This window comes from Hippichthys cyanospilos, chromosome 22 (assembly GCF_059441005.1).
Source record: "Hippichthys cyanospilos isolate Australia breed blue-spotted pipefish chromosome 22, RoL_Hcya_1.0, whole genome shotgun sequence".
Taxonomy (NCBI): domain Eukaryota; kingdom Metazoa; phylum Chordata; class Actinopteri; order Syngnathiformes; family Syngnathidae; genus Hippichthys; species Hippichthys cyanospilos.
This window is the reverse complement of record NC_142390.1, coordinates 3,469,133-3,483,441: the sequence shown is the minus strand read 5'-3', so window position 1 is coordinate 3,483,441 and position 14,309 is coordinate 3,469,133. Positions and strand designations below refer to the sequence as shown.

Here is a 14,309-nt window from a genome sequence, read left to right as displayed (position 1 = left end):
GATTCAAGAGGAAGTGTTCTTCGGTTTGTGTACAGAAACCCAAAGTAGTATGTGTTTATATGTGGATATGTGCAATGTTAGCCATAGCTAGTGTCAGTTTTATGTTTGTTGTGTGGTGTTCACTTTTAGTGGAACGTGTGGATGAAGCGTGTAAAGATATAAAGTGCAAGAGCACAGTAAACATTTCGTTTCCTATGTTCAGACTTTGTTAAAAGTAAGAGTGTGGGAAAAAAATGCCGTGGCAAAACCCATTTGTATTCTTTGTAAAACAGACAACACTCAACTACCAAGGATGAGAAGCGTCTGAAAAAAAGACCAAAGTTGTTTGTAAAAGAAACAATGACATTTATTTTTTTCTCAGCACTTTGCTTAATAAGTCTGTTGTGCCCGTAGATCACATATAGAACAGTTATTATATAAAAATGGCTTTTAACTTTACACCCAAAGCAACAACGAAATATTTTTAAAATATGTTTGCTAAAAATACTGACAGGGTATTCACGTCATACTGGAGAATAGCTTCTGCAATGAGTACATAGTCATGTTTGCTTTTTTAATTTTTTCCGCTACTGACCTTTTTCTTCCACCATTCACATGTAGTTCATTTTTTTTAGGCACTTACCAATAACTCGGTGATAATACAAGAACTCTTTTCGGCCATCTCAGCTCGGTACTCGTTGTAGTCCAATGCGTTTGAATTTCCCCCCAGTGAGAGTTGAAAAGAGAACTACACGGCGTTTATTTTTGAGATACCCATTTTGTAGCAGAATTCCATTAAGCTTAATGTGACATTGTAATCAAACGTAGTCAGGCCGCTTGCCTTGATTTAAAGCCAATTATTTAAACCGCTGCAATATAGAGGATTTGTGGTGACGTTAACATAATAGAATATATAACAATATTTCCATGAAAAATCAAGAATTCGTTTTAAATAGAAAAGATGGGAGGGGTATGTTTCATCAAAAGGCTTTACACCATAGTTCACTGTTATTTGCCTAGTCTACTAAATCTCCTTCCCCGGTATAGACAGGTGTTATTACTGTATCGCTAACTCGTCTATGGATGTTTCGACAAAGCACAGACGGTATTGCTTGGGACCACACAGACATTTCCACAACTCGGGACAAATTGAACAGTCAGTTACAAGAGAGCTGACCCCCCCCCCCCACCGCCCACCCCCCTCTTCATCGTCCTCGTCATCGTATCACAACTTCCTTTGCACCGCCTGCGTTCCCGCGCCAAAGTGTGTCCCCTGGCAGTAAACGCCTCATCCGGTCGATGTACGCTTTGTTTGATGTCACAGTTACAAAGCCAGCCCATCAGCCGAGGTTTGAACCGGGAGGGCGGCTATTTGGAGTAGACGCTGTTCCATCCCAGTCAAATAGTAGTTTTGCCAGAGTAATGGGTTTTGCCTTTTCAAACGGTACGACATAGTTGTCCACACCTGCCCGGAGTCAAGTCAAATCGGCGTCGATCCTTAAAAGGCATCATCAGACACGTTTATGACCGTGGCTTTCACTTCCACGCCGCTCGGCAGCCCTCTACCTGAAAAGCGCAGCTTGGTAGAGACGTCGGGGCGCCCGTCGGCAGCTTCCGCTGGTAACAGCAAAGCTTTGGAGTCGCATTTCCTTAAATCCCCATTAAGTTGGTGGATCCTCAGAGACGCATAAATAAGCAGACAGCCAACTGAAATCCCAGCCAGGAGCACACCGAATGATGTGATTAGCGCCGTGTCCCATTTTTCCGTGTCCTTGGCCGCCAGCTCTAATCCCTTGGTGGTGACATTGACACATTTGGTGTCGTGCTTGTAGTGGATGCTGCGGACATCCACGCATATGGTATACTGAGTGGCAGGGCTGAGATGGGTAAGGTTGTAGATTCGGATGTCAGAGGGCACCCTGGTGGAAAATGAAGCGGCGGGACGATGAGCGTTTGACAGCGAGTACCACTTAATGCTGGGAGCCAGAGTGCCCGGGCTGGCTTTCCACCAAACCAGGACGGCGTTCGTCTCCACCGACTTGACCTTGACATCCAGCGAACCGTTTGCGGGTTGCGGGAAATATCCGTTCACTTCGACCGAAACAGATTTAAGGTCGGCGCCGACGAGGTTGTGGGCGACACAAGTGTAAGGGCCGGCTTCTTTTTCGGTGACGTCGTAGATGTCGAAGGTTCCCTCCGGGTGCATGTAGAACTTATCGGACACCGTGTTGGGCATGACTTTATTCCCGGACGGAGTGATCCAGTAGATCTCCGGCTCCGGTTCGGCAAAGGCCCGGCAATGGAGCGACACGGAGCTCCTGCTGCCTACTTTGATATGCCCGGGCATGCTTTCGGGAGATATGAGCGGCAGGCAAATCTCCATCATCTCCCTGAAGTGCACCTGTCGGACATGCTGGCCCTCGTACTCCGGAGGCTCGACACAGTACAGAGAATCGGGCTCCATGAAGCGAATGTTGGTCTTGTTCATGTTCATCCAGCGTACCACGCAGTCGCAGCGAATGGGGTTGCTGTGCATGCTAACCTCTCTGAGATTCGGGAGCGACTCGACCGTAATTCTGTGCAGGGCGCTGAGCGCGTTGCCGTTCAGCATTAGCGTCTCTAGTCGCGGCAGTTTGTAGAACGCGTTAGGGTGAATGTAGGAGAGTTTCGGGTTGTTGGTGGCTTCTATTTTGGTCAGCTCGGGCAGATTATTGAGGGCAAAGCTGTCGATGGAAACCAGCTCCGGCATGCTATTAATCCCTAGCTCTTTCAAATGGAGCATGTCCACAAAATCCCCTCGCTGTATCCTCGCGATTGGGTTTTTGTTCAGATCCAGAAACTTGAGGTTTTTTGCATTTCTCAGGGCAGAATGTGGCACCTCGGGGAAAGTGTTATCGTAGAAAGAGATGCTTTCTAAGTTATCCAGGCCCACCAGAGCGTTGTCGGGGAGCTGAGACAGGTTCATCCTGGTGAGAACGAGACTGCGGAGGCTGCTGAGAGGTTTGAAATTCATCTCGTCGATAGACAGTACAGGATTCTCACCAATCATCAGAATCTCCAGATTTGGCATCGGTTCAAACCATTCTCTGCGAATGACTTTCAGCCTGTTGGAATTTAGATGAAGCCGTAGAAGCTTATTGAGACCCTGGAAAGCCATCTTGGAGATGGAGGAAATGAGGTTGTGGTTTAGATAGAGCTCTTGAAGATTCACCACCTCTAGCAGACATCGGTCGGGCAGCTCTTGTATTCGGTTCTCCTCCATATGTAGGGACAGAAGCTGAGGCAGGATCCCAAGATGTACGTCGTTCATGGACGATACGTTGTTTTGCGATAAATCAATCTCTGTGATGTTAGCCAGGTAATCCAAGGGTTTGTCTATTTTTGCAACGTTGTTTGTTTGAAGCAACAGCACTTGCGTGCCCAGGGGTAGGTTCTCTGGCAGGTTAAATAGTCCCAAATCATTGCAGTCAACAGTCTGTGCCTCCATGTATACAGAGCTGGGAGAGAACCAGGGTCTATTCTCACAAACGCAGAGTTTGGGGCAGTCTGGCCTTTTGTCAGTGGCCACAACAAAAGAGGCCACGGCCAAGCTGACAAAGAGACGATCCACGAACGACACGTCCTTCATATTGGTCTCCAGTCGGAAATTGGTCCTCGTAAATTATGTATTCTTGGCTCTTCGCGAGTGATGAATAATTTGTTGCATCTGCTGAGGTGAATGACTCACCAGGCCTGCCACCACCACATTCCACTGCAGCGGGGCTCCCAACTCCCAAGAGTCTCAGCTTGTTCTTGTTGTTGTTGTTGTTGTTGTCTTGCTTTGCAATTGCCCTTGGAGGCAATTACTAATCACTCAAAGTCAGGGTGCAGAGCCAAGACTGCAGTCAGGTAGATCAGAGGAATTGGGAGGAATATAAGGACTTATACTTAGCACGTTCACAGGCGTTCGTAAAATCTCTTCTTCTCTTCAGAAAGACAGATGTCCTCGCTGATGTCGTCCGCAGCCCAGTCCATTCCACCCTAAAGAAGACAAACAACCCGTGAATCACGGTGGCCGTTATGTAATACTACGTAGCAGCAAAGCTTTGCGACATTTGACATTTATTGTAGGCATGGTGGGTGATGTATGTCGACATTCACACTCACTTCATGCGGAGCTAGGATTTTAAAAATGCTTGACCTTCTGGACACAAGCTCTTTCAAAATGAGACGTGTTCTGATGCCGGTCTATTATTGCTTAAAACACAGGCTTTATTATAATCCCGGACTGGCAGACGTCCTGTAGCTAAAGTATATAAGCCACATGGCAAGCTCCTTCAGATCTCTGAAATATGTCGGTCACCATAGCAACAAGTCGACAGGCAGCCAATGAGACCGCGACCTTGACCCGGGTGTCAGTTTTGCGAGGCTGTTTGAAGATGCCAACAGCAAACAACGCTCCTTCTGTAATGAGCATAATTAATGTCTGCAATCATCATATTGGATGGAATTGTACAGCTAAAATAAATAAAGTGATGCATTTCATATTTGACAATAAAGAGGGGGAAATCACTGTGCAGAAGCAGGTGGGGGAACATAAATATTTATGACTGCGGGCATGTTTGTAAATTATAATCGCTCTTACAAAGAAGAGCCCCATGCAAATTTTCATGTTATTTTAAAATAAGACACTGACACTATCCTCCTTCTACTGCATACACAAATTTATATATATATATATATAAAATCTACTACTACTTCTACCATTAGCTAGTATTATTATCATCATCATCCAAATGCCTCTTAATACTACCCTGTTATCAATCCTGATAGAATGTAATATTTTTGTTCATTTTGAATATTGAAGTAATGGTGTATGAAATACAAATCCCCTCTGAAATATAGCCTTTTCTCTCATGTTTCTGTGACCATAACATTATGACCTCCTCCCATATCTGTGTCTTAGTCTTGAATTTGTACCGTGACATTTGTAAATGCCTCTTAATGAAGAGATGGCTTTTGATGGTGCTTGTGATATTTCGGGCCTTCGAGAGCAAATAAAAATGAGGACGAAGCGTGACAATGGCTGGAAAGTGAGAACAAGAAAAGAGAAATGGTTTCATTTCATCACAGTCACTGTTTCCACCCCAGTGGCCACAAGGGAGACGTGGGGAATAAAATACCCAACAATAAAAAAAATAGAAATAAATAGCCATGAAGGTAGCAGAAATGCTTCGGTTTGCTTCAGCGGCGAAGCTACGGCGTGGCTTCATTTCTCAACCTTTGCTCGGGCATTGACTGTAGAAAGACCGACAAGTGGGAGGGATGGGAATGTGGAGCCAGTGGATGCAACAAAGAGGTTTCAAGTGGTGTTTTTTTTTTCTTCGAAAGCAATCCGGCACTTTAATAAGCCGCAACACCCAAAGCGTTCCGATAAAACAAGCTGAGCTTCATTGTGGACATGAACTACTAACTGATCCTCACCCAGGACACCCCCAGCCAGTGGGAGCAATGCCTCACTTGTATTTTGTGACGGTTGGAGAAAGGGAATCATTACCCTTTTTTGTTTAACGTTCAAGCGTTATCTCGCCCGTATTGATTAAATGTTGGGTGGGATTAGGATGGCTTAACTAACAATTTATAAAATGCCGTGTCTTGCAAACGCAATTCTTTGGTAATAAATGAGAAAACGGTTCTCTTAATGATAATCGACGGTACGTTTAGATCTCGGCACGATGAACAGTGCAGGCGTCGGTTTCAAACTCAAACCTGAATTCCGCATAATTAATCACATTAATGTACAGTAGTTAATATTTGGCTCCACGTTGGTCACCATTGTTCTAGACAATCTCCTGGTTCTTTTTTTTTATGCTCGTTACTTGTTTCTTCTCCTCATACCTTTCTATCTATCTATCTATCTATCTATCTATCTATCTATCTATCTATCTATCTATCTATCTATCTAGATCGAGTATTAACAGGCTGGTAGATCTATCTATCCATCCATCCATCCAGCCAAGCGACCCTGCGGCAGGCCACCCGCCCTCAACAATTCCCCAAACCCCCTGGTGCTGTAAAGCACTAATTTCCCACAAAGCTCTACTCACTAGTAGTTTTAATTGGCAGAGAAGAAGGGGAGAGAGTCACGATCTGGACAGAGGCCAAAAAGAAAAGTTTGAAACGATGTCGGCGATGTTGTGTTGACCACCATGAACTCAACGGAATGCAGTCAATTCCGCTGCACAATTAGAAGAAAACACCGAGTTTAATGAGAGGGAAGTGGTTGCTTTTTGATTGGAGCTCAAGGGGCTGGAATGCTATCTTGCACCGCCGTTGAGATGTGTTAAAATTAGAGGGCCAAATACAAGATCGATGCGTGTAAATTTGTTCTTTGAAATCGCCCACGAGCGTTACACATCAACACGTGGTAGTTATTGGCTAAAAGTCTTGAAACAATTTGACGCACCTTAAGCTTTGACATTTGCACGGGAGCCAATGGTGGTCTTTTATAGGTCAGTCTAAGTTGTTCATTCATGGAAGTAACACACGCTCCCTGGTGTCAAAAGATGAACAGGAAGGCAGTCATTCATGCGGCACATCTCGCAGTCCTTGCGCTGGGCATTTTCTGTTTGTGTTGTTTGTCTGCGTGTGTGTGCGCGCGTGTTTTTTTTTTTTTTCTCCCAATGTTACCCAGGCACATGTTTTATTCGGGCATTGGACTTCTTGACATATCCTCCCAAATTAAACCATTTGTAGATAATTTGCACTCACATTTGCAGTTCTGTCAGGCTAATCATGATAAACCTGAATTTGGATGAGTTTTCATCACAGTTCAAGGTGAAAAGCTTTTTCATTCAGCTCTTGGCAGCGCATCACACTTTCTTTCCCACCGGGCCACCTCCATTATGCGCTGAGGCTGTTCTGGACAGTAATGGCACAAATACGGTTTGATTGGAGACCAGTGAGATATGACCACTTTAAATTAATGAGTGTTCACACCAGGGGCACAAAGTGTTGGTCCGGGTGGCTCCGCGGCACTAATTCAGGTCTGCTGGCTGACTCAAGTCGGCCATGTCACCCAACAACCTGGCAGAACTGTTTGTTTTATGCTGTTTATTGAAAAGGGCTATAAATCTTCCCTCTGGCTTCATGGGGCTTGGATGGGATTTAGTGGAGCAAGGACATAAAGATGATTGCTTTGCCGCCGGTTGGGTATTCATCTGTGCCCCGTGTGGTTACGGGGTGACCTACACTTCCTGTGAGGAAAAATAAATAAATAAATAAATTACCATAGAAAATTTGCTCGGTGTGGGCTGCGGCACAATGTCGAGTGACTTTTGAGGGCTTCGCGTTTGGATTAACTCCACTTCGGGTTTTGCGGTGAACATACGGGCCTGCGGGGAGGAGACTGCAAGGTCTGGGCATTCCACGTGGTAACAAGGCGGCGGATGAGTGACGATAAAAGCGTTGGGAAGACATAAAGGTCAGATGTATGTGGAAGGTGGGGCGGCCTCGGTTAATTCCCTTCCTCTCTTCCAAATTTGACGTCTTACTTTTGATTATGAGCTACAGCGTTGTCTACTGTGATACAAAAAAAATTAATTGGTGTTTACATGAGCTTCTAGTAGAAATGGGTGTTATTGTTGTGATTTTTTCTGCCGTGGAAACTCTTGATCACAAGACAGGTCAGGCTCACTTTGGTCCTCATCTGAACTCGCACTAACCTGCCTTTAAGTTTATTGACTATAAAAGCTGGGAGACATAGATCAAGAGGTTGAACAGACCATCCAGTAATTGGTAGTGTGATGTCTCCGGGACATAATGGAGATTCGTCCTTGAAGAAAACAGTTGTCCTTAAAATGCTCTTCCATGAGCAGCATATAGAATCTTGCATGACAACCGCCATCACTGCAGTATAAATGTGTGGGTGAATGCATGAATACGAATTTGCTGTAAAGTGCTTTCTGTCTCCGGTGGACTTGAAGTGCACTTTATTATTGCAGGGAATTTTAATTTCTTCTTTCGATCCGACGAGTTATGCAAGCGTAAGAAAATCTAGTGGGTCGGAGTTTAAGGCTGGTGTTGACGCCGCTACTGTTGTTTCCTTTGTCCAATATGGTTCATTTGGGGACAAGATTAAGGCAATTTGTTTTGAGAGCTTACGAATGTATCAAGATGCCGTATCCATATTCGTTTGTGTAAACAGTTGATTTGATTTTTGGACTAATTCTAGCTAACCTAGCTAAGTTCTAGAGCGCTCAGTAGAGGGCGTCCTCGTCTTTCAAATGATGTCCCATGTGCACGCAATGAATTAACCTATTAACCTTAAACTATTCATTTATTTATGTATGTTACCATAGCTCGGCTTTGACGGGCGAAAACCGAAACGATCCTGTTTTTTCAAAGGATGCTGTCAAAACTCAGTTACATGTTTAATGCATTGCGCGAATGGCAACTACATTAAATAATGATATTTCTACACACCCTACATGTAAGCACACGCTTGACATGACATGACCAAGCCACTTGCGATACTCTGGTTAAACCCCTCCGTGGGCGGATACGGCTGCAAGGCTTTCCCGTCACTCCCTTTGCCCTTCACCTCATTGATTTACTATTATACTTTCACCAAGTTAAGAAGGAAGTCCATTAAAGAAAACCTTTGCAGCATGTATGCATAATGAAGCAACCCATGTGCTCCATGCGTGATCATGTTGCACCAGTTGGGCGCTTTCCCCCCTTGCATCTGCACTTGTACAGCCAAGGCCATCGGCGATTTGGTCGTTAATACGAAATCGATGTTCCAAATTAACCACGGGACCCTGTGTCTGGTTTTCAACCCTTCTCTGGACACGACCTGCCCTTGGGCTCAAAGCGGGTGAGCGCATGCAACGCTATCGAGCGCGAGTACACCGTGCCGCATTAATGACTGTGCACAGGCGGGAACGCATACGGCGTCACTTCGCTGAGAGAGGAACACACACTAAATGCGCGCGCTGTGAAAGAGCACTGTTGTGTTTTTTTCTAACTCGCATAAACTTAAACCGAGGCATCACCTTAAAGGTACCGCGATAAGGTCAAAGGCATAGCTGTCCACCAATCATTTGTACGCCAGCATAATGGCACACACTCTTGACAAAAAATCTGCATAATGTCCCATGTATTGCTGCTGGCCAGAACGGAGGAAGAGGGAGGGAAATGGCGCCACTGGCGTATCCCTCAAAGTCAGAGCCAAATTGAATCTGCAGGTGCAAATGTGGCAAGTGCGCTGCCTCGCAGATGCTCAGCTATCTATATTCATAGGAATAATATATGGAAGGTCAAGAGGCTACGGGCCTAGGGGGGGAGAAGTTCCCATTATTCGCCACAGAAATGCATTCCATGGCAAGCTGCATCTCTTCGTTATGACTTCATGCGGTCTGAAATTTCAAACACCAATGTGACATGTTCACATCCTCAAGATGGTATATGAAAGCCTTCTCATCAGTGATTCGTCAGAGCCAAGAGGCTATACGTAGCAGTCGGAATGCAGAACAGACGGACTTTCAAACAGAAGCCCTTAGATGCCGTCCCGGTTGCCTTTGACGTATGGCATCAACTTCAACTGATATAAATTGATGCAATGGTGCACTTATTTCAATATATTCAATATATGGTATGTACAAGTGGAACGATTTGGTTTGATTTGTTGCCTCTTTTGCATCCAAACCGATTTTTTCCCCTTAATTCATTTCTGTAGCTGCTTATCCTCACTTTTTTTGGGCAGTAGTGCACCCTGAACTGGTAGCCAGCCAATCGCTGGGCACACATGCATGAAACCAAAGTGCCTGGAGAGAGCAGAGCCCACACGGGCTCGGGGAGAACATGCAAAACAGCCGTCGCCAACCGGCATTGAACTCTGGTTCCTTAACTGTAAGGTGGACCTGCTACCCACTCCTATTCAAATTATCTTTTAAAACCCCGAATGCATACAGTGCATATTGTTAAGTTATTTTAGTGTTAGTCATGTTTGTAGATTCTAATTTCCGGTTGGATACCGCCGTGCATCTGATTGGCTGCATCCAAAAGGAACATTTATCGCACGTCTTTTCCGTTCCACGTTACCGATATTTTAACGCGATATTTTATCGATATATTGTGCATTCCACCAAGCTATTGTACTGCTTCAAGATGCAAAAATAAATTGCAAATGTCATGCGATACAAAAGCAGTATCAAATGCCACGGTGACCTTTTCGATACGGTCTCACCAAAGCCCCGGTGACAAATCCTTTTATATTTCCTTTGTTTGCAGGCTTTTTGATGCGGCCTATCAAATACGTCTCCGACGACCTCCCCCCAATCTTCTTTGCGCCCTCCGTTTGTCCTTATTCCATTTGAACGTTTCTCCGCCCGTTTCGGAACAGGATGTTATCAGAAAGCCGCGGCCCGGCTGATCCCCGCAGCCGTACGGCAAATATGTTGACATGCATTTCACCGCGCGCCGGATCCCGCGGCGTCTCTTCACGTGGAGGCGAAATCCCGAGATTAATTTGTCTTGGAGCGCCCCCACCCGCGCAGCGGTCACCTCCCCGGGACCCGCCGCCCTCTTAACGTAACGTACGACGGCGAACGCCCACGCCGTGTGAACGACGCACTCCGAACCTCCGCAAGGCCACTGCGGGCACAATATCTTTTCCGTCACACGCACACGCTCACCTTTATTGCGTATAGATCAATAGGCAATTCCCTGAGCCACTCACGTTAAGCATATGACTTGTTGTGGACATGTAATATTGATTTGTTTTGGAGCAAATGTGCCCAAAAATAATGAAGCCAGCCATTAGTGCTGCGCTCCACTGTTTTGTTTTGTCCTGCTGCCAAGGAGAAACAAAACAATGCGTTTTATAATCATAAACTCCTTGTCGGAACTTTACTGCTTGCCCCGAAGGGTCATTTGAAACAAGGACTCTTAGCGAGTGTACAAAAGAAGGTTAGCGCACATTTTCTCAGCGTTAAATGCAACGTGTGATCATCTGTTCCCTTTCCGTGAGCTATTTTTTCGGGGGCACGACAAAAGCATGTCGCTGCCGATGCTGAGTAAACATTTCTCACGGGCGTATTTTGTTCTTTTTTGTTTTAGCATTTGCCCTACATCAGCCAATATGTTTGAAGAATAAGAAAACAATATTTGCTTATGTTATTGTATTCTGTGTATTCAGCCCCTACCCCCTGATGCGATGCAGTATGTGCACGCAAAGCTAAGTACCGTGTAGCATTATGGGAACACGTGCCGCATTTGATCGACAAATACATTGAAATGTACTTGTGGGCTAAATGATGAAAACATGGCGCTTTTTTACCAGGAAGTATTTAACTGCGCATGCTCACGTCTTTTTTTTTTTTTTTTTTTTTTTTTTTTTTTAGCATTTGGTTAACATTGATTTTAAAATTAGGTCATAAAACATCGACATCAACATGTTTTTTTTTTTTACCTACTCCTTACCTAACCCTGTGGCATTATGGGGAAAATGCATCTAGCCTGCAAATACATTCAAAGTTACTTGAAGATGGTACAGATGTGCTGTTATTTTTTTTCCCTTTTTAAATATAAAGACTTTTTTCCCCATTAATGCAACAGAACAATGACTTGTGCATGCACATTGTCTTTTTTTCAAGTATATAGCTAACACTATACTAAAAATGTTTGAAAATTAGCAACATTGTTGATTAGTTATTTTTACGGGTATATTATTGTAATATGTATTAAGCATTTTCTTCCCCATAATGCCATGGGGTATGGGCATGTGCAGCCACGTGACATTATGGGAAAAAGGATTTGTTTTTAGCATGTTGTCTGCAAATACTTTCAAATTTACTTGAAGGTTAAATACTGAAAAATCATTTTTTCCCCAAAAATGTTAGTCATGACTTGTGCATGCACAGGTAATTTTTTTTGAAGATGTAAGATTCAAGAGTTTTATTGTCATATGCACAGTAATAACACACAATGAAATTCTTATTCTGTTCACGCCCCCGAGCAGACTACGTTCCATAATCGAGCAAAAAATAAGGCAGGCAATAAAAAAAAGCATTTAGTCTACATTATAATTGAAAACAAAGGTAGAAAACAGGTATTATTTATTTTTATGGGTTTATGATTGTCATATGCATTAAGCATTGCTACCCATAATGCCACGGTGTACGTGCAACTCATGAAGATGATTTTTTTTTTAAGTTTAGATGCTTGTGCAGATAATATTTTCTTTTTTCAGCGTTTAGCCCACGTTATACGAATGTGTTTGAAAATTAAGTCAGAAAATACTGTTATCACTCATTTTTATGGGTGTATATGTATATTCTTTTGCCCACAATGCCACGGGGTATGTGCATGCAACTCTTTAGGCTTGTTTAGCATTTCGCTTGCAAATGCGTTGAAACATCTGCAGGTACATTCTAAAAAAAGGTTGCCAGTGAAAAAGTCCACATGGACAGCTCCATGCTTCCTGAGGCCCACATGTTTTCCTGCATGCATGCCGGCATACATTCACACAGCGATTGTACCCCACCTGCCTCTTGAAATCATCCGCCGGATGACTTATATTTTGGCTGGATAAACGCCCTGTTGGTTTGGAGATGAGACCCCCACCCTCGCCGAACGCCTGGTGTGTGGGTGTGCACGAACATGCACATGCAGCGACGATTCTGAGAGAGCTCAAAGATGCCTCACAGTGGCTGCTTTAATTACGCATAGGCTGCACTGTGCCGATATTCGGCCGGGATGCGAAAGCAGCCCAATCCGCGTGGATGGAGAGGGAGGAAGGCGGGAGGGGTCAAAACAAAAGCCGATGCACTTCCATGGCATCTTGGCAACAATGAAGGGAGAGGAGGGCATATCCACCATTCCGTGGATTTCTTCGAAACGTCTCTGGTGCGCTCAGCAAGTGCGCGCTCCTCACTTCGACACTTTGCACCATCCGGCAAGCCCCTCTTGCATGTTAACGTGAGCGTCACGCATGTGCCCCTCTGTGTACTCGCATGACGCGCGTAGTTGCGCAAAAAGCGGCTGCCAAACTGCCGTCATCGTCTTCAGCATTTTTGCGAGCCGCTTTTTTTTTTTTTAAACACACTAGCTGGAGCAAAAATGGCTGAAAACATGAATGATTAAATACAGCCCTTTTCAATGAACTTGCAATGTGCAACCGCCCAATACTAATTCCAACATGAAAAAAAGTCAACTCACCGTTTTAAACATTGCAGTCCTCGAGCGTCGACAATATTCCCGTCAAGCGCGCCGTTCCGGTGACGAGACGCCAGTCAACAATGTGATGCTCTTATGCTCAGAGCCTCTCTGATCCTCGCCCCCAAACACGACCAAAAAAAAACAAAAAAAGATCTGTGCTGAAGTCCAAGTGTGCGAAAAAACAAAGAAGGCTCACGAGTGTCCTTCTTTTGGCGTCCTCGGAGACGCTGACGGATGCAACATCCCTCTCCCGGTCCACGGAGTGTCAGGCGGATCCAGTCGACGCGCCGCCGCCTCCTCACCACTTATTAGTGTATTAGATTGAGACCCCGCCTCTCCGGAAGTCAGCCAATAGCGTCCGAGGAGCTCGCTGCATCCTTTTTCTGATTGCACAAAGACAACTGTCGCTCACGCCCGAGAGTCGCTCTTTATTATCTTTCGGGTGGGGGCGCTGCTAAAAGTACGTCGTCGTGTGGAGTGCAAGAGTATATTGCGTTTAATTTGCACAAATCAGACGCAAATAAGCACGATTGTGAGATTTGGGAAATCATTTCAAAATAATATTGAAACACCAATTGCCAATTGTTAGCCTTTTTCTGCACTATTTTCTACTATGTGATTGTTTTAAATACATGCACAATTTTATTTATTTAATAGGAAATGCTGCAACAAGATGGTTTGGAGATTTTTTTCAGGTAGTTTAACAATGCATTCATTCATTTGACATATTTTAACCATGCAGTACCACCAATTGTTTGGTTTGTGTGCCAAATGATTTTTATTGGACGAGATTTGTCATTTGAAAGTAAATTTGAAATAATGATACATCGTGACGTAGCGCCGTTATTTATTTGAGCTCAGCCCATTCAAGACGGACCACGTAAGATGAATACCCTAATAGAAGATATTTTTCGCAGCCGGCAGGAGAAGGCTGAGCAAGGAAAGAAAATGGATATCTGTACCTATTAGCCGCAGAGCTCCCCACTCAGATCCCAGGAGGCTTTCTAACACAATGTTCTACAAACTGATGATCCTGGAGGTCGGTCAGGGTTAGCCGCAGCCTCTCGGCGAGACAGAGACATCCCTCAACTGTCAGTCTGCAGAGTTCTGATCCAAAACTAGTTCTGCTG

At 44.6% G+C, this 14,309-nt stretch overlaps 1 protein-coding gene across 1 annotated transcript; it reads right to left on the bottom strand.

The window, feature by feature from the left end:
- Positions 1-321: 321 nt before the first annotated feature.
- Positions 322-13,469, bottom strand: lrrn3b (leucine rich repeat neuronal 3b). The gene is made up of 2 exons (XM_088406846.1): positions 13,180-13,469; positions 322-3,999 (listed from the first exon to the last, which is right to left on the bottom strand). The coding sequence occupies exon 2, from the start codon at positions 3,605-3,607 to the stop codon at positions 1,478-1,480; it is 2,130 nt and encodes a 709-aa protein (XP_088262972.1). The 5' UTR covers positions 3,608-3,999; positions 13,180-13,469; the 3' UTR covers positions 322-1,477.
- Between the last annotated feature and the right edge of the window lie 840 nt (positions 13,470-14,309).

Bases quoted from the DNA above. Each gene is read 5' to 3' on its own strand.
- lrrn3b (XM_088406846.1), bottom strand. From the start codon at position 3,607: ATGAAGGACGTGTCGTTCGTGGATCGTCTCTTTGTCAGCTTGGCCGTG.